At 52.9% G+C, this 21,370-nt stretch overlaps 1 protein-coding gene across 6 annotated transcripts in view; it reads left to right on the plus strand.

Annotated features, from left to right (window-relative positions):
- SLC25A25 (solute carrier family 25 member 25) overlaps nucleotides 1-21,187 on the plus strand; it is a 35,125-nt gene extending 13,938 nt beyond the window's left edge. The window contains exons 1-11 of one of the 6 annotated variants that reach the window (XM_021691773.2): nucleotides 2,961-3,179; nucleotides 13,095-13,221; nucleotides 13,308-13,395; nucleotides 14,068-14,103; nucleotides 14,368-14,479; nucleotides 15,689-15,847; nucleotides 17,386-17,538; nucleotides 17,851-17,958; nucleotides 18,057-18,224; nucleotides 18,792-18,942; nucleotides 19,050-20,659. In XM_021691773.2, coding sequence (XP_021547448.1) covers nucleotides 2,961-3,179; nucleotides 13,095-13,221; nucleotides 13,308-13,395; nucleotides 14,068-14,103; nucleotides 14,368-14,479; nucleotides 15,689-15,847; nucleotides 17,386-17,538; nucleotides 17,851-17,958; nucleotides 18,057-18,224; nucleotides 18,792-18,942; nucleotides 19,050-19,234 — 1,506 coding nt within the window. In that variant the 3' untranslated portion in view covers nucleotides 19,235-20,659. Of the gene's footprint in view, nucleotides 1-2,960; nucleotides 3,180-10,199; nucleotides 10,682-13,094; nucleotides 13,222-13,307; nucleotides 13,396-14,067; nucleotides 14,104-14,367; nucleotides 14,480-15,688; nucleotides 15,848-17,385; nucleotides 17,539-17,850; nucleotides 17,959-18,056; nucleotides 18,225-18,791; nucleotides 18,943-19,049 lie in introns of those variants that run through there. The other 5 variants (XM_021691771.2, XM_021691772.2, XM_044920778.1 and 2 more) reach the window with 5 other exon arrangements.
- Nucleotides 21,188-21,370: the final 183 nt, after the last annotated feature.

The raw sequence follows: 21,370 nt of genomic DNA on the forward strand, positions 1-21,370 counted from the left end.
ATCTTGGCTGGAAGCCCCCGAGATTTTACTCAGTTCTGTGGGATGGAAGAGTCCATTAAATGAAACGCCAGTAATCTACTACCTAAGGGATTTCTCTTGTGTTTGCAGATGGGAGCCCAAAACACCACCGTGCCCAATTCACCAGACCCTCAGGGTCTAAAAACAAGATCCATCTTCATGAAAGGATTACTTGTTTAGGGTTTGGGGCTCTGGGCTGACTCTTCTTTGGTATTAAAACTACTTAATTGCATGAACTCACAATCATTTTCTAGATAATGGTAATAAAATAGCTAGTATGGGGGCGCCTGGTTGGCTCAGTCAGTAGAGCATGCAACTCTTGATCTCCGGATCGTGAGTTCAAGCCCTATGTTGGGTGTAGAGATTACTTAAAAATAAAAACCTTTTAAAAAATAAAATAACTAATATGTACTGTTCTCCTTTTTCTTAACATTTATTTATTTATTAGAGAGAGAGACAGTGCGGGAAGAGGCAGAGGGAGAGAATTACCTAATTTAGTCTTTAACCAATTCTATGAAGTAACAATACAGTTCTTTTACTATCCCCATTTTGCACATACAGATATTAAAGCACAGAGAACTAAAGTAACTTGATCAAGATCATTCACAAAACGAGTAAGTGATGGCCAGGATTTAAACCTGGGCTCCGACTCTAAAGACTATACATCTAGTCAACGCACAGAACTGCTTCGAGATGAGGTCATTCTTTGTCCAGTGAGAGGGCAACTGACACTGGCCCCTCAGCTTTCAGACCAAACTTGGCCATCTTGCTTTCACTTCTCATGTTTTCTTTTTAAGTAAGTGTATGTATGTACATATGTATGCGTCCCTGGTCATACATGCGCATGATTCAGTTTCACAAGATCTAAGGCTATTCATTGAAAATAAATCTCCCACCTGCCTTTCTCCCCTCAAACTGCCAAGGGCCCCAAACCATCTCTTCAATTTTTAGTGTGTCTTTCCAGAGATATCTGTCACATACGCACTGAGAAATCAATGGCAGCATGTTGTCCCCTTTCTTCTGCACCTTGCTTTTCTCATTTAAAAAGATATACATATATTTTTAAAGATTTTATTTATTTGTGAGAGAGAGAGAGAGTGCATGCATAAGCAGGGGGAGCGGCAGGCAGAGGGAGAAGCAGACTCCCTGCCGAGGAGGGGGCCAGATGCGGGACTCGATCCCAGGACCCTGGGATCATGACCTGAGCCGAAGGCAGACGCTTAACGACTGAGCCACCCAGGCATCCTTAAAAAGATATTTTCAAGTCATTCCATAACAGTAGATAGAGATGCCTCATTCTAGGGTTCCACTGTATGGGTGTGCCAGACTCTTCCCCACTTCTCTTGTAAAGGGCTTGAAGTTGTTTTCAGACTTGCACTATTATAAGCAAGGCTGCTTGATAAAATGTAATATCCTTATATTTTATCACATATGTATCATATAAATGTATATGTGATTTCCCACGTGTGCAAATATATCTGCAGGATAAATTGCTAAAAGTGGAATTGCTGTGTCAAAGGCTTTGTGCTTTTAACATGTTGGAAAGCCGGGACTGACTGACACTTTGGAGAGGTTGTACTGAAATACGCTCTCATAGCAGAGTGTGAGGGTGCAGGTTTCCCTCCACTCTCTCCAACACATGTTTTGAAACTTGTCTCATGCTTGTGTGTGTGTGTGTGTGTGTGTGTGTTTTAAGATTTATTTATTTATTTATTTTGGGCAGGGACGGGCAGAGGGAGAGAGAGTCCCAAGCCTCACTCCGCACCCAGCACAGAGCCTGTTGCAGGGCTAGATCTCATGACTCTGAGATCACCACCTGAACGGAAACCAAGAGTCAGGATGCTCAACTGACTGTGCCACCCAGGCACCCCCAATGTTTGTGTTTTTAAAATAATGGCTGTGAACACCGTATCAAAGGGTTACTTTTGTGAGGGATACTGGTCACTGCGTTTGTCAGCTAGTAAATTAAGAAACAGATGACCAAAGATTAATTCCCTTTTATTCATGATCATCAACTCAGTCCAGTCTACAGACTTCATCTGTGCCTGGTTCTGGGTCCTTGAGGTAGAAAGATGTGCGACTTGGTCCCCGTCCCCAAGCAGCTCATGGTGTAGAGGAAGATGGGAGAATGAGTAGCTGGTCTGGCGTGCATTGTGTTCCGCACAGTTGGAGAGAATGCGATAATGGAGCAAAGAAGAGTGTTGCTAGATGTGCTAGGAAGTGTTGCCAGGGTCTCTTGATGAGGTTAACCTTGATGGTGAACGTTGTCCGGGAAACAAGCAGGCGGAGAGGAGGAAGTGGGGCTCCTGCGCGGCTGCAGTGCAGGCAGGATTCTGTGAGCTAGGAGGCTCGCTGGAGGTTGCCATCAGCACCTCCCTGCAGAACCGTCGGCTGCATGCAGGGGATCGGCCGCCTGTGATTGGAGGGACGTTGCTGGTTGGGATAATGAACTCCGTAGTGTCGGCCGAGGTGATTGGCCGCGCCCTGCTGCAGTGAGAATGCGGTCGGGGTGCTCGGGTCCTCGCTGGTGTGATGATCATTAGTGGAGCGAGGACTGCTGAATAATTGGGAGCTCCAAGTTGCTTCTGCCTCCAGGAGAGATCAGTTGGGCTATTGCTTTTTCCTTTTTGAAAAAAGCCACACATTTGATCACCGTCCACCTGCAAAAGTGAGTTTTTACTGAAGAAGCTCCAGCTGCTCTCATTGCCAGCAGCCCTGGCCGCGGGGGCTCTCGGAGAGTGAGCTACTTCTCAGGCCAGGCAGGACAGCAGTGCTAGCAAATTGGAAAAAGCAGGAAACAGCCACTGCATGCAGAGCTTCCAGCTTTGCAACTCCCCAGGCTAGCCTTCTGAGCAACCGTGTAGCCAGAGATCCTTGGTATTGTGGTCACATCCCTCCTCAAAAGTGACAGTCACCGCCGGCGACGTTGGGAGGAAGCCGTGATGCTGCAGATGCTGTGGCATTTTCTGTCTAGCTTTCTCCCTAGGGCTGGGTGCCAAGGCTCCAGAGAGGGGGACAATAATGAAGTCAGAGGCACCCCGGCTCCAGCTCGGGGAGACCAGATGTCAAGCTTTTTGGGGAAACAGGACGGAAGGGCTGAGGCCACGGAAAAGAGACCCACCATTTTGCTGGTGGTTGGACCTGCAGAGCAGTTTCCTAAGGTAATGGTAACCTCAAGAGGACCTCCTACTTTAGGGGCTGGTCTAGGATCAGTTTCCTGGAAAAAACTGGAGTGTGGGGAGGAAGAGAGGACTTAGAAATCAATCAGTTTGGTATTGGAGGCTGGAGGGCAGAAGTGTTAGACAATGAAGAAGCCCAAGTCTTCAATCTAGAATCTTCCTGTGGCCACGGTAAAAGCTTTATCACCCTACCATGACTGCTTTGGTGTGGCCATTTGGGGAAGGAAGTTTGAAGGCAATAGAGGATTTACCTTAGGATTTGTCAGTTTGACCCCAGAGAGCCAGTTGAGAGGAAGAGACAAACGATAAGTGTGTCTTAGGTCTTAGCCTGTCTGAACAATGCAGGGAGGATCTTCAAAGTTGAACCCAACTGCCTGGAGCTGCGGAGGGCCAGCCTGTCCTGCATCCCTAAGGTCAGACCCCTTGCCTTTGGGTCTGCAAGGAAGGCAGTGGGAGGAGGAGTCAGAGGAAAGGGTGGAGTCTCAAGGTACAGAGGCCGGTACCCCTCGTGGGTCTGCGGGTCTGCTGGTCTGCTGAGTGCCAGAGCCTTCCGTTCATCTCATGCTCTGAGTGTGGGTTATTTCACCTCATCTTCCCGAGAGCCAAGGTAAGTGGTAACACCCCATTTCATGGATGAGGAAACAGGTGCAGAAAGGTTGAGTAATTTGCCCAGGATTAAACAGTTATGGAGGGTAGAGGTGAGATTTCACCCCTAATCTGTGTGGAACTTTGCCCTGTACCTGCCTCACTTTACCTTAAGAAAGCAGTTTTAACGGGACCTGTCGCGTTCTTGGGATTAGAATGGAAAGCGCAGTTTGTCCGGGATTTCTCCTGCCTGCGCTAGGAGCGACCTTGCTGACCTCCTGAGTTTGGGTTATTTTGAATCTATTCTCCTTGGGATAAAAATCAACTAGAAGAGGGAAAGAGGTTCTGCCCTGTGTCTGGCACATTGTAGATTCCCCCAAAATGTTGCTTGAATTGAATTGCTGCATCAAATAATAAATGTTTGGTTATCCTTTGCTGAGTGGGAGGGACTTTGGATGCCACGGGTTCTGTGGGCGTTTAGGTGTGAGCTTGAGGAGAAGCCTCAGTGTCCGTGTATGTCTGTCTGTCTGACCATCTGTTCCCCCACATCCCCCCCACCCCACCCCCTGCTCATCCTGGTCAGCATGGATCTCAGAGTCTGTGTTCTGAGGTGTGCTTCAAGCTATGTCACTTTCTACCTTTCTGTCATCTTGGGATGAGCTCAGAAATGGCAATGGTGCTCTCCTTTGTGAGGAGCTTTCTGATTTCCAGACCTGCTTCAGGGATCAAGGGATTGGCTGGCTCCCTTTTAAATTCACCTCCTTTGGACTTTAATAATTAAACTGCTCCATTTCCCAAACTCATCCTGGCACCTCTTGCCAGCCCTCCCCGGGGGTGGCCTCACATCAGGACTTTCTGTTCTGAACAGCTTCACTCCTGGCCTGCCAGTTAGGGGCCATGGGGCTGAGCCAGAGACCCACAGCTTTCACGAACCTGCTCTCCCCAAGAGAGAGAGAGATCAGCTAGAGGGGGAGGGGGGGGCAGCCCCAGGAGGGAGACAGATCAGCTGGTTCGGTTTGAAGCAAGAAAGCAAGCACATCTGGGCCGTGTGGACTCTTTAAAAGCAGATAAACCAAGACCTGGGGGGCGCCGATGGTTAAGCATCTGCCTTCGGCTCAGGTCATGATCTCAGGGTCCTGGGATGGAGCCCCGCATCGAGCTCCCTGCTCAGCGAGGAACCTGCTTCTCCCTTGCCCTCTGCTTGTGCTCTCTCGCTCTGTCAAATAAATAAATAAAATCTTTAAGAAAACAAACAAACAAACGAGACCTGGGACTAGCAGGAGCATCTTTGTGGATAAACTGACAGTCGGAATAGCGTGTGTTCGCAGCGTGTGGCCTTGCCTCCTGGCTGCAGTGACTGAGAGGTGGGGTTTGGCGTTTGTGATCCCTGGCCAAGGGGACCTGGCCTCGCTGTCTCCCTCAGGAGAACGCTGCGGAAACCTTATAGACACATGCCCCTTGGTCCTCAGCTTCCCAGTTCTCTAGCCGCACGACTTTGTTTTGCTCTCATTTCCCCCGTTGAAATATGTCTGCTAGTGAGTCAGGTTCCTGCAGGCTTTTATTCTAGGAACTGTTCCAGTGTTCCCCTTTACCTTTGTCTTACAGTTAATCTGCAGTTGGAGACGAAAGCCTTAGTGTGGAGTAAGAGGCACCCTCAGCGGCATTCAAGCTCGCAAATCCTGAGGGGCCATCTTCTCAGAAGCTCAGAGAATTTTGCTCATTGTGTGTCTAATTGCCAAGTGTAGGCAGGTTTCATCGGAACCGGCTGCCCTGGGCTGTCATGGCAACCCGATCATCAAACGACACCCCGGCTGCAGTAGCCAGTGAGGTTCGAGAGCCTTCCAGGTGGGTGGGGCTAGAAGAGCCGGATGCTGGCAGGGCTCCTTCACATATTAATATTTTTGGCTTGGTCTGAGTCATTGCAGGGGAGGGAGGAGATACCTTATGACCTAATGTTTCACTCCCAAAGGTACTCTACCTGCCCTGTTCTTACTCATGGTATTCGGCACTTACGGGAAGCACCTGTTCTGGGGCATGAGCCAGCCTGGTAGAACGGGGACGACTTGTGGTGGCATTGGCGGATTTGAGGGGGACAGGATGCTGCCTGGAAGAGGAACTTCTACCTTAACGGAGGAAATGGAATCCGATAGCACTAGATCCTCAGGGATCTAGAGTTGCTGTCATTGCTTCTGCATGCAGTTGTCACAGGAACGGACATCAGAAGAGAGCAGCGAAAGTAGATCTGGGTCACAAAATTAGAATAAGCAGAAAGAGCAGAAAAGAATGGTAGCCAGCAGGATGAGGAGAGGGACAACACAGGACACCGTGAGCTGGTGTGAATCGTGAGGAACCGAACGCGAACCTTGCTTTAATCTTTCTTACTGGTATTTCCCCTCTGCATGGTCAGAAGCTGTAACACAGATCGGCTTTTGTGTTGTTTTCTAGCTAAGCCTGAGCCTGAACCTGCTCGGGTCGCACCTTTCCCACACACCTGCCACCCTTCAATATGAAGTATTGCTTACTGTAATTCTCCGCGTCAAGCTTACAGGCTTTCTTTGGAAACCGAGTTCTAAAACCTTATTGGCAGTATCAGGTTTGGGTGCCGTTTTACATGGATGTAACAAGAGCTGGGTCCTGGGTGAGGCTCAGACCTGCTGCCAACAGGTTCTGGGGCCTGGGCGAACCAGGTCACCTCTCCAAGTCTCTTTGCTCATCTCAGATTAAAGGGCGACCCGAGGAGCCCCTCTGGGCCCCACTGTCTATAACCCCAGGGATACAGCACTTACCGCGGATCCCAGGTGCCTAGAGGTTGGCTCACTTGGACAGAATTTCCAGTTTCTTTGTGCAAGTGGAATTCCGCATGACCTGTGAGACTCAGGAGGGAGGGGTGGTTTAAATAAGCAAACACCAATTCAGGTTTGTCCAATGAAGACATTCTGTTGGACTCCATCTCAGTTGCACAATACGAATACATTGGAACCCTTAAAATTAACGTTGGAATAGAACTAACGTTAGCATTGTAAAATAATATTTTGACAAGCACACGCAGGGCTTTTCGGAGGACGTTTCTTGACCCCATGATACCATTGGTCTGTGGAGTAATGAGCTTTGTTATAATCAGGATTTCATCCTGTTTTTTTCTAGAAAACAGTTGCTCTTATCTGATAATGCTTTTTTTTTTTTTTAAGATTTTATTTATTTATTTGACAGAGAGAGAAGGAACACAAGCAGGGGGAGTGGGAGAGGGAGAAGCAGACTTCCTGAGGAGCGGGGAGCCCGATGTGGGGCTCAATCCCAGGATCCTGGGATCATGACCTGAGCGGAAGGCAGACGCTTAACCGACTGAGCCACCCAGGCGCCCCATCTGATAATGCTTTAGTAAGTTTCCCACAAAGTATAGAATGTAGCTTTCACTTTTATTTGGTATTGTCTTCGAACCTCTTCTTGTGTTAGTTCTATAAATACATCAGAAAACTCAATAGTACACAGAGAAAAATTCAGTGGTACAGTTATGTTTACCAAAATTATTTGAAAAATGCACTTTATTAGGAAACAAACATCTCCAAGTTAAACAACTTATTTTTTTCAGTCAAAACGTTTGCCATACTGTATTAGAATGACTGCAGTCATCACTGAAATGAGATACTTCAGCATCTCTCTTATTTTCGTTTCAGATGCAAATATGAATAATTTAACAAAGGAAGATCAGCATTTCAGAATGTAGCTCTTTTATTTATAAATGTGAACCTCCTTTTTTAAAATTTTATTTTTTAATATATATATATATTTTAAAGATTTTATTCATTTATTCATGAGAGATAGAGAGAGAGGCAGAGGGAGAAGCAGGCTCCCCGCGGAGCAGGGAGCCCGATGCAGGACTCGATCCCAGGACCCTGGGATCATGACCTGAGCTGAAGGCAGATGCTTAACCGACTGAGCCACCCAGGCGTCCCAAAATTTTATTTTTTAAAGATTTTATTTGACAGAGAGCACAAGCAGGGGGGGTGGCAGGCAGAGGGAGAGGGAGAAGCAGGCTCCCCGGGGAAGCCTGATGTGGGACTTGATCCCAGGATTCCAGGATCATGACTGGAGCCAAAGGCAGTCGCTTAACCAACTGAGCCACCCAGGCGCCCTTTTAATTTTATTTTTAAGTAATCTCTCCCCCCAACATGGGGCTCAAACTCACGACCCCGAGATCAAGAGTTGCTTGCTCTACCGACTGAGCCAGCCAGGTGCCCCTATAAATGTGAACCTACTTTTTTTTTTCCTAAGATTTTATTTACTTATTTGAGAGATGGGGAGAGCACAGATGGAGAGGGAGAGTGACAGGGAGAAACAGGCTCCCCACTGAGCAGAGAGCCCTGAGATCATGGCCTGAGCTGAAGGCAGACCCTTAATCGACTGAGCCACCCAGGTGCCCCTACATATAAACCTCCTTTATTTTTTTTTTTCCTAAAGATTTTATTTATTTATTTGAGACAGAGAGAATGAGAGACAGAGAGCATGAGAGGGAGGAGGGTCAGAGGGAGAAGCAGACTCCCTGCCGAGCAGGGAGCCCGATGCGGGACTCGATCCCGGGACTCCAGGATCATGACCTGAGCCGAAGGCAGTCGCCCAACCAACTGAGCCACCCAGGCGCCCTAAACCTCCTTTAAAATAAAAATAATAATACATGATCTTGTTGAATGGATGAAATACTCTGACGAGTGCAGACACTCAGAAAAACATACTTTAGGTCTTCATCAAGAGTGGTCGTGTTTGTTTCCTGGGGTCTTAAAGGCCTGCCACTGGCTTCACTCATTCAGAGGCTATTTATATTCGCACCCTCCGTGACCAAGTCAGGGTACAAAGGTTCAAAACCATAGCCTCCTGCCTTCAAGGACCCCAGTAGCAGAGATAAGTTGTACATGAACACAGCCCTGAACCAGAAATTCTGGATGGGGGCAGTTGAAGAGATAGATGACTGTCATGGACTTAGGTGGAGGCTGAGCAGAAATCGGGATAATCCAAGCTGTCTCCGGATTCCTCATCGGATCCTCCCCAGTGTAGCCCAAGACCTGTCTTTACAGACTCATCATCAAATCTCTTTTGGAAGGGCTGAAATGTCATGTAAGTCAATAAATGTTTCATAATGCCGTATTTAAGCATCAACATCTTTTCTTTTTTTTTTTTAAGATTTTATTTATTTGAGAGAGCGAGCGCGAGCAGGGGGAGAAGGCAGAGGGGAAGAGAAAGGGAGAAGCAGAACCAGGGAGCCCAATGCCAGGCTCTGTCCCAGGTCCCTGGGATCATGATCTGAGCTGAAGGCAGATGCTTAACTGACTGAGCCACCCAGGCGCCCCACCCAACACCTTATTTTAAAATCCTTTTTTCTAGTTCTTAACAAAAAGCTTTTTAGCGAATTAAGAAATTCATTTTACTTTTGGTGATTTCCAAATTATAACCATCCATTTTTATCCATCCTGGTAGTGAGACTTAGTCTATATTAGGAAGTGGTGCACTGTAGAAGGAACGTCTTTGTGACGCGGTCTGCCTCCTCAGCACGAATCTCCTGACATTTCCCGTGGGGAAGGGATGATGTGGAGATGGTAGGCTGGGCTGGAGAGGCTCACCCTTAGGTGATGACCCAAACCTGACTTTCCAGGACCTGAGATTTTTCTCTTATCCTCACGTCAAAGCGGTTTTCTGAAGCCGTGTTGCCCAATAGAACTTTATGGGTGATGGAAATGTTCAGTGAGTCCATGTGGCTGTGGAGTACCTGAAATGTGGTCACACAACTCAGGACCTGAATTTTTAATTTCATTTAATTAATTTAAAATTTAAAACTTCCCTCCTGAATAGCACAGACCTAGGCCAGAAAGCTTGCACTATACCAAACTTTGAAGTGTTCTGAGAGTGGGCTCTGAAGGCTATCTGGAGTCTTATGTGAGGGCCCAGCTGCCCCCAGAGTAATGCTTCTGGGGAATCCCTCCCCACAACCACCTTTAGTGATGGTCCTTTCTGACCCCATGGTGTCAGCTCCTGGGTGCTTGCAGGACCCCCAGGGGAAGCCTACAGGGGAATGGGTTGCTTCTGAGGTGATCACATTGCAGAGTGGCCTGGAAAAGGTCACTGGCGCCAGCTGGAAGGCCAAGTCCAGGGCTCAGCCAGCTCCGGGACAGCTCCCTGGCAGATGAATGAGCGGGAGCCCGCCGACGTGGGGCCATTTCCAGGATGGCTGGGCACTCGGCTCCCAGGCAGCCCCTGCCGACTTGTACCCTCACAGCTAAACTGGGCCCCTTTCCAGGGAGCATCGACTCAGTCTGTACATCCACTGATTTTTCTGTTGGGAATGATTTCCTAAGGGGAGAAAACCATTGTATTGGGTGACGCGTTTGGGGACCTTGTGGAAAAACATGCTGAGGGCTGTTTGTTCATCTGGAGGGCTTGGCAGCGGAGGGTGAAGGTTCGTTGGGGCAGCACTCTCCTTCGGCCAGCTTCCGAAGAGTTAACTCGGGGCGCCCGTGACGTCAGTCCTGATCTTTACACCCCTCCACTTGAGCAATCGCCGCCTCCTCACGGGGGCCGGCGCTCATTGGCTGTGGGCAGGACTTCCCCTGGGCCGGCTTTTCTCAATTAAGTAAAAGAGCAGGGCCTGAGCAGCCAATGACAGCTGCGCCCCGGCTTATCTGGAGCGAGCGTGCGGCCCGGGCAGCATTCCCTGGCTCCGCGGCGGCCCGCGCGCCCGGCTCCCCGTCAGCATGCTCTGCCTGTGCCTGTATGTGCCGCTCATCGGGGAGACCCAGACCGAGTTCCAGTACTTCGAGTCCAAGGGCCTTCCCGCCGAGCTGAAGTCCATCTTCAAACTCAGCGTCTTCATCCCCTCCCAGGAGTTCTCCACCTACCGCCAGTGGAAGCAGGTCTGGAGCGGCGGCGGGCGCCTGCCCGGGGCGGCCGAGTGAATGCTTGAGTGGTGGTAGAGGGTGCGCGTGCGCGAACCCCCCCCCCCCCCCGCCCTTGGAAGGGAAAGAATGTGTGAAATGTGCAAGTTATTTCCCCAGTTGTCATGTGGCTGTAGCCGGGAAAGGGTTATGTCACGTCCCGGGAATGACTGGCTTTCTTTCATATGACTTCCAAAGAAGGCCGGAGTTACTGGGGAGATACCTGTGGGAAATGGAAAGGAATTCTTTACTGGGGATGGGGGAGGGGGGGAGTTCAAGAGAAACACAGGGCCGCGAAGGGGGACACAGCCCAGCCACTGTGGGGCCGTTTCTCAGAGCTGGGGGAGGGAGAGGCAGAGAAGCTCCTGTTGGAGGCCTAGAGCTGGAACTGGAGCTGCGGAGGCTGGAGCTGGCAGGGCTGTGTCCTGAGGAGGGGGAGCCCTCCGAAGACTTCCTTTGGGAGCAGCAAAAATCGTGACATTTTGAAGATGGGGAAATGACTCCAGAGCTTGTGGGGAGCCCCTTGCCTCCTAAAGGAGCACGCTGACTTCTCTGTTAATCAGATCTCATGCAGTCTCCCACTGCTCATGATGGCAGTGGAGGTCAGATGGTGTGCTGGGGATGGGGATTAGCATATCCTAGGAAGGAGACAGAAAGTAGGCCCGGTGGTTCTGAGGTAGAAGCAAGGACTTTGAGAATGTCTTGAAATCCCCTGCAGTGAACACATCCTTGGGTTCTCTGTATTACCGCACACCCGCCCCCACTGAGGCACATGGATCGTGTTGGTGGCAGAGAAGCCCAGAAACTGAAAAGCTCTGTGCCTAACATTCCCCTCCTAGATTCTATTTCCGCTCCTGCCATAAATCTAGAATGATAACCATATATGTAATTTGTACCATTCTTAGCCGAGAGCACAGATGTCTACAGGAAGTTAACTCCAGATAGCAGATGCAAAATGTGCCAGCCTCTGTCTCGCATTCCTGCCACACCCCCGGCGTTGTTCTTTGGATCATGTTAGGTGACATGGTATCTGTCCAGGCCTCCTCCTAGTACCCTCAGTGGCTGAGCAGTCACAAAGGGCCATCAGGTGGTTCAGAGAGTAACCATGATCTTATTCATGGGAGAGCACCAGCTAGCCAATGGTCCATCCATTCCGAAACCCACTGGCTCAGAGACTTCTAAAGCCAGATTGGTTTGTGACTAGTGAGCCTGTTTCTCACCGAGAGAATTGGGCAACACAGGAAGACTATGACCATTTTCCTTAGGAGGTTCTTGGTCCAGATTTTGGGGTGTTGCTAGGTTGCAGTGACTCATGTGTGTCACCCACCTTCTTGAGATTAACTTTTAGGGCGGCAGCGGGATCTCCAGGGAGGTGGCTCTGGAGTCTTAACAGGCCCAGCCTGAATCTCGCCCACCACTTCCCTGGCTGTGTAACCTTGGATAAATTAACCTCTCTGAGCTTGTTTCCTTCTCTGTAAAAAATGGGGGGAATGACAGTACCTGCCTCCCAGAGCTGCTTGAGAGGGTTCAGCAGGGTACTAGGGGTAAAGCATTTAGCGGGCCCTTTGGCACCAGGCCAAGGGCTCGCTCGTTTGGGGAGAATTTCCAGGGGCTGAGCATGCAAAACTGCAGCTGCTGAGCAAAGCTCACCTCTAGGGGCAGGCACAGAGTTCTGTTCAAGGGGTCTCTTCAAGCCTTCTTGGGTCAGGAAGCTACTAAGAGCTGGCCTGCTTTTCAGTACCTGGTTATGTCATCTGGCTCCCTTGGGATCAGAGGCCGGCAGTGCCATCAAGCCCATGCCCACGCCCAAGAATAGTCCCCCTTGGCTCCTACCAGGGTCCCCTGGCCATGTTTCTGCCCCGCAGGCATCGGCAGGGGCCAGCTCTGCCCCCATACCTTTACCCTGGTCACCCATTTGTTCTTGGGCCAGTGCCACTGTTAGGGATAAAAAGAGCAAGCTGCATCTGGAGCGCCCGAGGCCATCCCCACATTTGGGCAGAGAGCATGCGGGCTGAGGCCGGGCGCCAGGGACCCTGCTGCAGGGGAACACACAGCTGACCTTGGTTGTACAATAAGTTAGTCTTCAGGACACTTGGAATGAGAAAGTGCCAAGCCGGCCGCTTGCTGGCCTGTGTCTGAAGGGCGCCTCCCAGGGGTGCCTTTTTCCGTTTGCTTGTGAGGGGAAGCAAGATGGGCTTTTGCTTGGGTTCTGGCTAGGCCTTGGGGATCCAAGTGGTGGCACTGGGGATAGAGCCGAGGAAGCATCTCAGGTCCTTGAGGCCACCTCTGTGCATGGGTTAGCACAGTTGTTTCCTGGGGACGGGCCGCCACGAGGAACGAGGAAAAGCTGGGGCCCGAGCTCAAGGAGGAAACTTTAACTTTTTTTTAATAGAAAATTGTGCAAGCTGGAGATAAAGACCTCGATGGGCAGCTCGACTTTGAAGAGTTTGTCCATTATCTCCAAGATCACGAGAAGAAGCTGAGGCTGGTGTTCAAGAGTTTGGACAAGAAGAATGATGGTGAGCGTTGCCTCCAGAACCAGTGGCCGCCCGGGTCTCAGGCCTCTTGCGGGCCTGGCCCCTGGCTGAAGCCTTTGTTGTTGCAGGACGGATCGACGCTCAGGAGATCATGCAGTCCCTGCGGGACCTGGGAGTCAAGATATCCGAACAGCAGGCCGAAAAGATTCTCAAGAGGTGAGAACTTTGTCAGCCTCTGTATCTGGTTTAACAAATGCATGATGAAAGAAACGTTCTTGGACCAACCCCGTGGCGCCCTTCACTGTACTGACCCCGTTTCTCTGAACTTCGGCTTCTGGTGGTTTGACGCCATGAGTAGGTAGCCCCTCCCCAGGAGCAGCCGCTCCCTGAGTTCCAGGTCAGAGTCACAAATCACCTGGAAGTGTGCCCGCTCACCGGTGACCCGTGAAGAGAAAAGACCAGTTGGGGGGATTTCAAGTGGGTGAAAGGCGAGCAAGGACCGCTCTCTCTGCCTGGTGGGGACGGGAAGGGGCTCGGGTGGCAGCAGTCTGCGTACGGTGGACTTCTCCCTGAGAATGCTGACTTTTCTCCCCCCTGTAATCAGATGTGCTGCCCCCAGACAGCTCCCGGGGGAGCCCTGGTCCTGGGGGGAGAGCATATATAGTGGCCGTGGCGGGAAATCGCGCAGATTGGCCTTAGGAGCGCTGCCCCTGCTGCCCGTGCCTTTCCAGATCCCCGGGGCTGGAAGCGGCTGGTCAGGGACAGCTGCCTCTCGTCCGGCTCCCTGGGCATTGTGCCGTGCTATGTGCCTGCTTCGCTAACATCTGCTCAGAGCACTTATCTGTGTTTCTCCTCTCTCCTCTGCATCCTCCTTTGTCTGTCTGTCAGAATACGAACGGGCCACTTCTGGGGCCCTGTAACCTAGTAAGTATCCGTGTCACCCTGGTGACCCCCTCCCTCCTGGACCTCTGTGCCTGACCAGAACAGGGTTCTTGTGGGTCACTGTATTCCCGTTTCCATGCAAAGTGGGGTGTGGAACCACCTCGCCTCTTCACTGGGGCTGAGGCACCTCCCGTGGTTTCCTCAGTGGCCCAGCGCCCGCCCTGGGCTCGCCTGGAGGGGGGGAAGTGCAGCTCACGTATGGGCCTGTTTACCCCGGGGGCAACTGACCATGCGCTTGTCTTGCAGCATGGATAAAAATGGCACGATGACCATCGACTGGAACGAGTGGAGAGACTACCACCTTCTGCACCCTGTGGAAAACATCCCCGAGATCATCCTGTACTGGAAGCATTCCACGGTGAGTCCCATGCCCCGGGCCATGAAGCCACTTTCTCCCTCCTCCATTCACACGTCCGCTCTCGAGGCGTCAGCCCCCTTCCCGGTGTGGGGGTGAGAGTGGGGTTTTGGCTTGCCTCTTCCTTAGCACGAGACTCCACTCCTCCGCCAGCCCCACAGAGCCCTCCACGTGTGCCCTCCATTCCCCCACGCCAGCCCTGACCACCCAGACACGGGGTTCCCTCTGCCCGAGATGCCCTCCCGCCCCACATGCTGCCTGTCCTTCAGGGTCCGCTCCAGACACCACTTCCCCAATCCTGCTCGTTCTCCCAAAGCCCGTGTGCGCCTGGGGCAGCGGGGACAATACTAGAACAAATAGAGCCATTAAGTTTCTTCCCCCAGCGCCCCATTTTTTGTGTCCTTTCTCTCTGTCAAAGAAAATGTCCTGTACATGCTACTCTGTCACCCCTGTCAGCACCGCTGTTCAGAAAGACCCATCACACCTCCCTGGTTGTGGCCATGTTGACCCCCCACCTGCGAGCCCCTTCTTTCAGGGTACGCCCGCCCCATCTGCCGTCTTAGCTACCCCAGACTGTCCGCTCTGGGAGGGGAGGCCAGAGGCGCGCCTCTGGTCTGTCTCCCGCAGTGCCCAGGGCAGGGTCTCACCCTCAGGGCACCTCTGGCTCTCCAGTTGGCTGATGGGAGCAGAGCTGGCTCTGACCAGGCGGGATGCCACCCAGGAGAGCGGCTGTTCTGTAGGCATTGCAGTCTCTGATATTTGCCGAGGCCTTGTGCAATCTTCTGCCAGCGTGATCTGGTTCCACATCGGGTTTCAGAATTTTTACCCCTGACTTGACCCTTTCAATACAGGCAGTCTGGTGATCCTCAGCTAAAATGCCTTTGTAAGCCGTTCTTGCAAGAGCCAGGGGCAAGTCTCTGCAAGGCTGTCCAAATGGTTTTATAACCGCTTTCTTCCAGCCTCGCTCTCAGATTCTCTCCCTGGGCCTCTGCAGGGCTCACACAGGGGTCGGAGCTGTACACCTCCACACGGTGAATGGGAAGGGGCATACTCGTACCCCCACCCTGGGCCTGGGGCATTGTCACCATCTGTGTGGCCCCTGGGGCCCGGCCATTCTGGACGGTGCCAGGTTACGGACCTGGCTGTCTGCCAGCAGCTTGGCCACGAGCATCAGGAGCCTGCTTGTTTTATCTCTGCTGGTCTTCCTTGCAGATCTTTGATGTGGGTGAGAATCTGACGGTCCCCGATGAATTCACCGTGGAGGAGAGGCAGACAGGGATGTGGTGGAGACACCTGGTGGCTGGAGGCGGGGCCGGGGCTGTATCCAGAACTTGCACGGCGCCCCTGGACAGACTCAAGGTGCTCATGCAGGTACGTGGGAAAACAGGCCTCAGACCACCCGGTTTCCACCCCGTGGGTCCTCAGTGAGTCGGTTTTCTCCTCCTTTGTCTTTTGCTCTTTGGGCTCATACTTTTCTAACCCAATAAATTAGATGGGAATTATTGCTCAGACAAGGGCAACAGAAGATCCAGGTCTAAGTGCCCTTTTGCATGTAGTTTATTTCATCTTATCCAGGGCACGAAAGCCAGGGGTCACATTACAGGGCTGAAATGTGGACAGGTGAAGCCAGTGAGAACCGGGGTGTCAGGAACCTGTTGCCCTGGGCACATCTTGTGTAGGCAGCACACGGGGTGGATGCGAGCAGACCCCCACCTGGCCCAGACACCTTTACCTTGGCCGGGCGCCCAACTCCACGTCTGCAGGGCAGAGATAAGCTAGGTCCACGTCAGGGACAGGCTTGCGAAATTGACCTGCACGAGGATGCCCTGTCGGACTTCAGTGTCGCCTGAACGTGTCTGCCCGCCCCCCCCCGGCCTTTTGCTTGTGTGCAAGTGCTGGTGTTTCTGAGCCCTGCTCAGAAAAGGTGCCATCCTCTTGGGATAATGAGCACTGGGTCTTGTATGGAAGTGATCAATCACTGAGTTCTACTCCAGAAACCAAGATTACACTGTACGTTAACTACCTAAAATTCTTTATTTATTTTATTTTTTGTTAAAGATTTTATTTACGTGTCAGAGAGAGAGCATAAGCAGTGGGAGCGGCAGGCAGAGGGAGAAGCAGGCTCCCTACTGAGCAAGGAGCCTGATGCGGGGCTCGATCCCAGGACCCTGGGATCATGACCTGAGCCAAAGGCAGAAGCCTAACCGACTGAGCCACCCAGGCGTCCCACTACCTAAAATTGTTTTAAAAAGAAAAGAAAGGAAGAAAAAAAGGTGCCATCCTTTCCTCCCCATCTTGCCCTCCTGAGCCTGCGTTGTTTTGAAGCCTGTTAAACATGAACTCCCTTCTCTTGCAGAAGTGGGGGGTGGGAGGGCGGAATGGTTTGGGGAGAAAAGCTTTGGGAAATGAAACCTGACTGGGGTCCCGCCTTCACAGTTATGTGACCTCGTGACCTGCTTCCTCACTCCAGTGCCTGGACTTCCATTCCTCTGTAAAACCCAAGGGGCTTGAACAAATTGTCTCCCCAGTACCTGGGATGGGCCTTACAGTGATCCATGGTTTTATGATGGTTGAAACTGGTTATGGGTTTGGAAAAGCCCAGTATATGACTCTCGGCACTTCTGTACGTGTTTGAAATTTTTCCATGGTAAAAAGCTCAGTTGAAGAAATGTGGTTAAGGTAGTGGCCGCAGGGTGTTTAGCACAATGTTGGCACACAGGAGGTGCCCCGTGAAGAACGAGGGTAGCCATGTTGGATTCTCCCGGTGCCGAGTTTAGCCTTCAGAACCTGGCCAGGAGAGAGCTGCCTGCTGACCCCGATGTGCGGGCCTGCGGGAGAGGCTCTCTGTCCCGTGATGGCCGCCCCCTGGCCACGGGCTTCTTTCTGACCACTTGTCGTTCCCTCCTCAGGTCCACGCCTCCCGCAGCAACAACATGTGCATCGTGGGCGGGTTCACCCAGATGATTCGAGAAGGTGGGGCCAAATCCCTCTGGCGGGGCAACGGCATCAACGTCCTCAAAATTGCCCCCGAGTCAGCCATCAAATTCATGGCCTACGAGCAGGTGAGGACCCCGCTTCCCCAGGCGAGGCGCCTGTCGTCAGCTGTTTCCTGAGCTTCCCTGGGCCGAGGTCCCTGCCCTGCTGATGCCCTGGAAGCTGGAGCCAGTCACTGTACCCAGGGGACAGCAGGGAGAGGCAGATGGCTGGGTCCGGCGCCCACTCTGCTGCCAGCCCCAGCATGGGCCAGTTCCTTCTATTTCTGGCCAGTGTCAGATGTGTCAGGAACACCAGGTCTCGGCTCTGGGAAGAACCCTGGGGCAGGGGCAGCTGAGCGGGTCTTGGGGGTATATCCGTTCATTTGCTCGCTCTTCTAGATCAAGCGTCTCGTGGGGAGTGACCAGGAGACGCTGAGGATTCACGAGAGACTTGTGGCAGGGTCCTTGGCCGGGGCCATCGCCCAGAGCAGCATCTACCCGATGGAGGTGAGGGCTGCCTTGGTCCTAGAGTGGGCAGTGCGCATGGGGTGAGGGTGAGGAGTGGGCTGTGCTCACGCTCCCACCACTCCTTTTGGGTTCTCCAGGTTCTGAAGACCCGGATGGCCTTGCGCAAGACAGGCCAGTACTCAGGCATGCTGGACTGTGCCAGGAAGATCCTGGCCAGAGAGGGAATGGCTGCCTTCTACAAAGGCTATGTTCCCAACATGCTGGGGATCATCCCCTACGCTGGGATAGACCTAGCCGTCTACGAGGTGAGGCCCTAGCGGGCTCAGGCTCCTTGACCAAGTAGCAGAGATTGAGAAACCCCTCCTACCCAGGCCCCTGCCTCTTCTCACTCCACGACAGACACTGGGGGATGGCTGCAACAAGGAACCAAGCGTGTCTCCTTCCAGACTCCTCTGTTCTCTGCAAGGGTCTCCTGTCACACTGCCTGCCCCTGGCAGCCCCCAGGTTCTGCAGCCTCAGGGACTCAAGTGGGCAGATCACCAGACTACGACGTCAGGAGAGCTCACTGGGCCCCCAGCCGACTTCCGACCACAGAAGTCAGGCTCTCTGGGTGGGGAGGTGGCTGTTGCCCCGCCTCGTCCCCACTCCCTGTCCTATCCAGGAATCCCCAGTGACAGCAGAAACAAAGGGCAGGCAGGCCAAGCGAATCCGGTTACAGTAGCCTCGAGGATCCCATATGACAAGGAAATGCCTCCTGTGCGGATCCAATAACTACACCCCCACCCCCAGACCCTCGTCTCTTCTTGCCTCGTAAGCTTTTTCTGGGGCTCACGGGCACTTTGCCTCATCCCTGTCCCCCTTTCCCCTGCCAGACGCTCAAGAACGCCTGGCTACAGCGCTACGCCGTGAATAGCGCAGACCCTGGTGTGTTTGTGCTTCTGGCCTGTGGCACCATGTCCAGCACTTGCGGCCAGCTGGCCAGCTACCCACTGGCCCTGGTCAGGACCCGGATGCAAGCCCAAGGTAATTAATGCTGGTGCTGGGCCAGGCCCCAGGGACCCATCTCCCCGGGCAGGTTGGGCTCCAGGAAGGAGCTGGTAAAGCCCTGATGGGTGCCTCTCTCACGACAGCCTCCATTGAGGGCGCTCCAGAGGTGACCATGAGCAGCCTCTTCAGACAGATCCTGCGGACCGAGGGGGCCTTTGGCCTGTACCGGGGGCTGGCCCCCAACTTCATGAAGGTGATCCCAGCCGTGAGCATCAGCTACGTGGTATACGAGAACCTGAAGATCACCCTGGGCGTGCAGTCGCGGTGATGGGACGGTGGGGGCAGGGGGGGCAGCCCCGCCTCGCGCGGCGGACTCACGGATCCTGGGCCCGCAGCCCCGGGATATGTAGCCATCCATTCTGTGAATGTGCCAACACTAAGCTGACTGAAGCCAAGCTGTGAAAAGCCTGGGATGCGCCCGCAAGGCAGTGGGGCAAGGCCCAGCAGGCCCACCGGGTGTGTCCTGCTGACCCTGGCTGGCCAGCACATCCTTTCCAGGGGCCAGCAGGACACGGGCACACGCACGCACGCGGGGACGGGACGTTGCCCGCGGTGCCTGCCGGACAGTGGGGCCCAGAGCCGGCTTCGTTCTTCCATCTCGCTGCCAGACCACCAGCCGCAGGCCCTGCCCTCTGGCCTGCTGGGCGCCTGCCCCGTGCCCACCTTGCTTCCTTCCTCGCTGCTGTGTTAGTATGTTAGGAGGAGGGCCACCAGCCCTCTCGCCCGCCGTGTTAGCGCTCGCTCTCTCCCCTCAGTCCATGGGGGCCTCACGCCCTGGCTTCCTGGCCTACGGGTTCCCCTCTGGCTAGGTTGTGCAGGGGGAGAGGGAGGAGTCCGGCTTTCTGTGCTCACCCTCATCTGAGCCCCGCTGTTGGCCTCTGAGCTCCCCAACAGATGGGCCCCTGGATGTGCGTGTGCATGCAGGGGGCAGGGCCAAGCCCCTGCATTGGCTGCCCGCCTGGCCTCCCGGTGCATGGCTTCACGGAAGGCAAGGGCTGGCTCCCGCAAAGCAGAGGGCCTTGCTGCTCCTGCCACCAGGGGTGTCCTGGTGCTCTGAGCTGGCCCCAGACTCCATCAGGACTGGCGCCGGCTCAGAACCACCTCCCTGTCCCCGCTCTGGAATGAGAGCCGGGTGGGCACCACGGAGCTGCAGGAAGGGCAGCCCCTGTCCCGCGTCTGTGCACCCTGATGAGAGGAGGAAAAGGTGTTCAAGGCCTTAATTATGTATTGTTGGGCAAAGGGTTTTGTTCAGAAGGACAAGCTGGACAAATGTGTACGTTCTGTGCTTCCCGAGGGAAGACAAAGGGGGTAAAGAGCCTGGCTGACTTCATTAAAGTCTGTTTCCGAGCCTCTGGGGATTCGTGTCCGATCCCAATCGGGGCAGAGTGGGACCAGCCTCACATTCCACTGATGCAGGGTGTCACTGCTTGGAGCCTATTTATTTCGTATTTATTTGAACAGAGTTATGTCCTAACTATTTTTATAGATTTGTTTAGTTAATAGCCTGTCATTTTCAAGTTCATTTTGTATTCATATTTATGTTCATGGTTGATTGTACCTTCCCAACACCCTCCAGGTGGGGTGGGGAGAGGGAGGAGGGGCCGTGGGAGTGACCTTTCCTGCCACTGGCCACACTGACGTCAAGTCTGTCCAAAGAAATTCCTGGGAACTGGCGACAGATAAAAGGTCAGGGGGGGAGGGGCCCTGGTCAGGGGGGATGACCTTGGGCAGGCTGGGACAGGGCTCGCACCCAGGAAGCCTTAGGATCTGAGGGTTCAATAAGGGGCAGGAAGAGTGGCAGAAATCTCAATTCCACTGAAGATGAAAGTCCAAACCATTTCTTGGGCTGGGAGCATCTCTTTATTTTATCCTTTCGAATGACAAGGCGCTGAGGGGCCTATCACTGTGAGTTTGGGGTGGGAGCTCCAGGAGAGGGCGGCCAATACCCCGCCCCTGCCTGTGAAGTGGGCTCCCTCCCTCCCTCCCAGGTCCCCCGCCCGCCGCCGCCACCCCTGCTCAGCAATGCTGGTCAACTTGCGACTGGAGGTCGCATTTCCATTCCACCATAATGACCTAGTGAGGACAATGCAAATAGGATGCAAAGATCAATGCAAAAATTACTGTTATATATCAGTCCAGCGATAACTGGAATTTGTGAAAAAGCAAAGAATTGGAAGTTGTCACTTAAAACAGCCTTCTAATAAAGTTGTTTCAAAGCTGATGACGGAGCCATGATTTATCTGATACGGGCTTGGGTGGTGGGGGAGGGGGCGTTTGCATGTTAGAAGATGAATCCATGTTTGTCAACAGAGAAAATGAGAAAGCCAGCCCCTCTGGGCTTCTCAGAAGCACTCCCTCTTGAAAGTAGATAATTTGTAGGATTTGGGGTGCTCTGCCCAGATCG

This window comes from Neomonachus schauinslandi, chromosome 13 (assembly GCF_002201575.2).
Source record: "Neomonachus schauinslandi chromosome 13, ASM220157v2, whole genome shotgun sequence".
Classification (NCBI taxonomy): domain Eukaryota; kingdom Metazoa; phylum Chordata; class Mammalia; order Carnivora; family Phocidae; genus Neomonachus; species Neomonachus schauinslandi.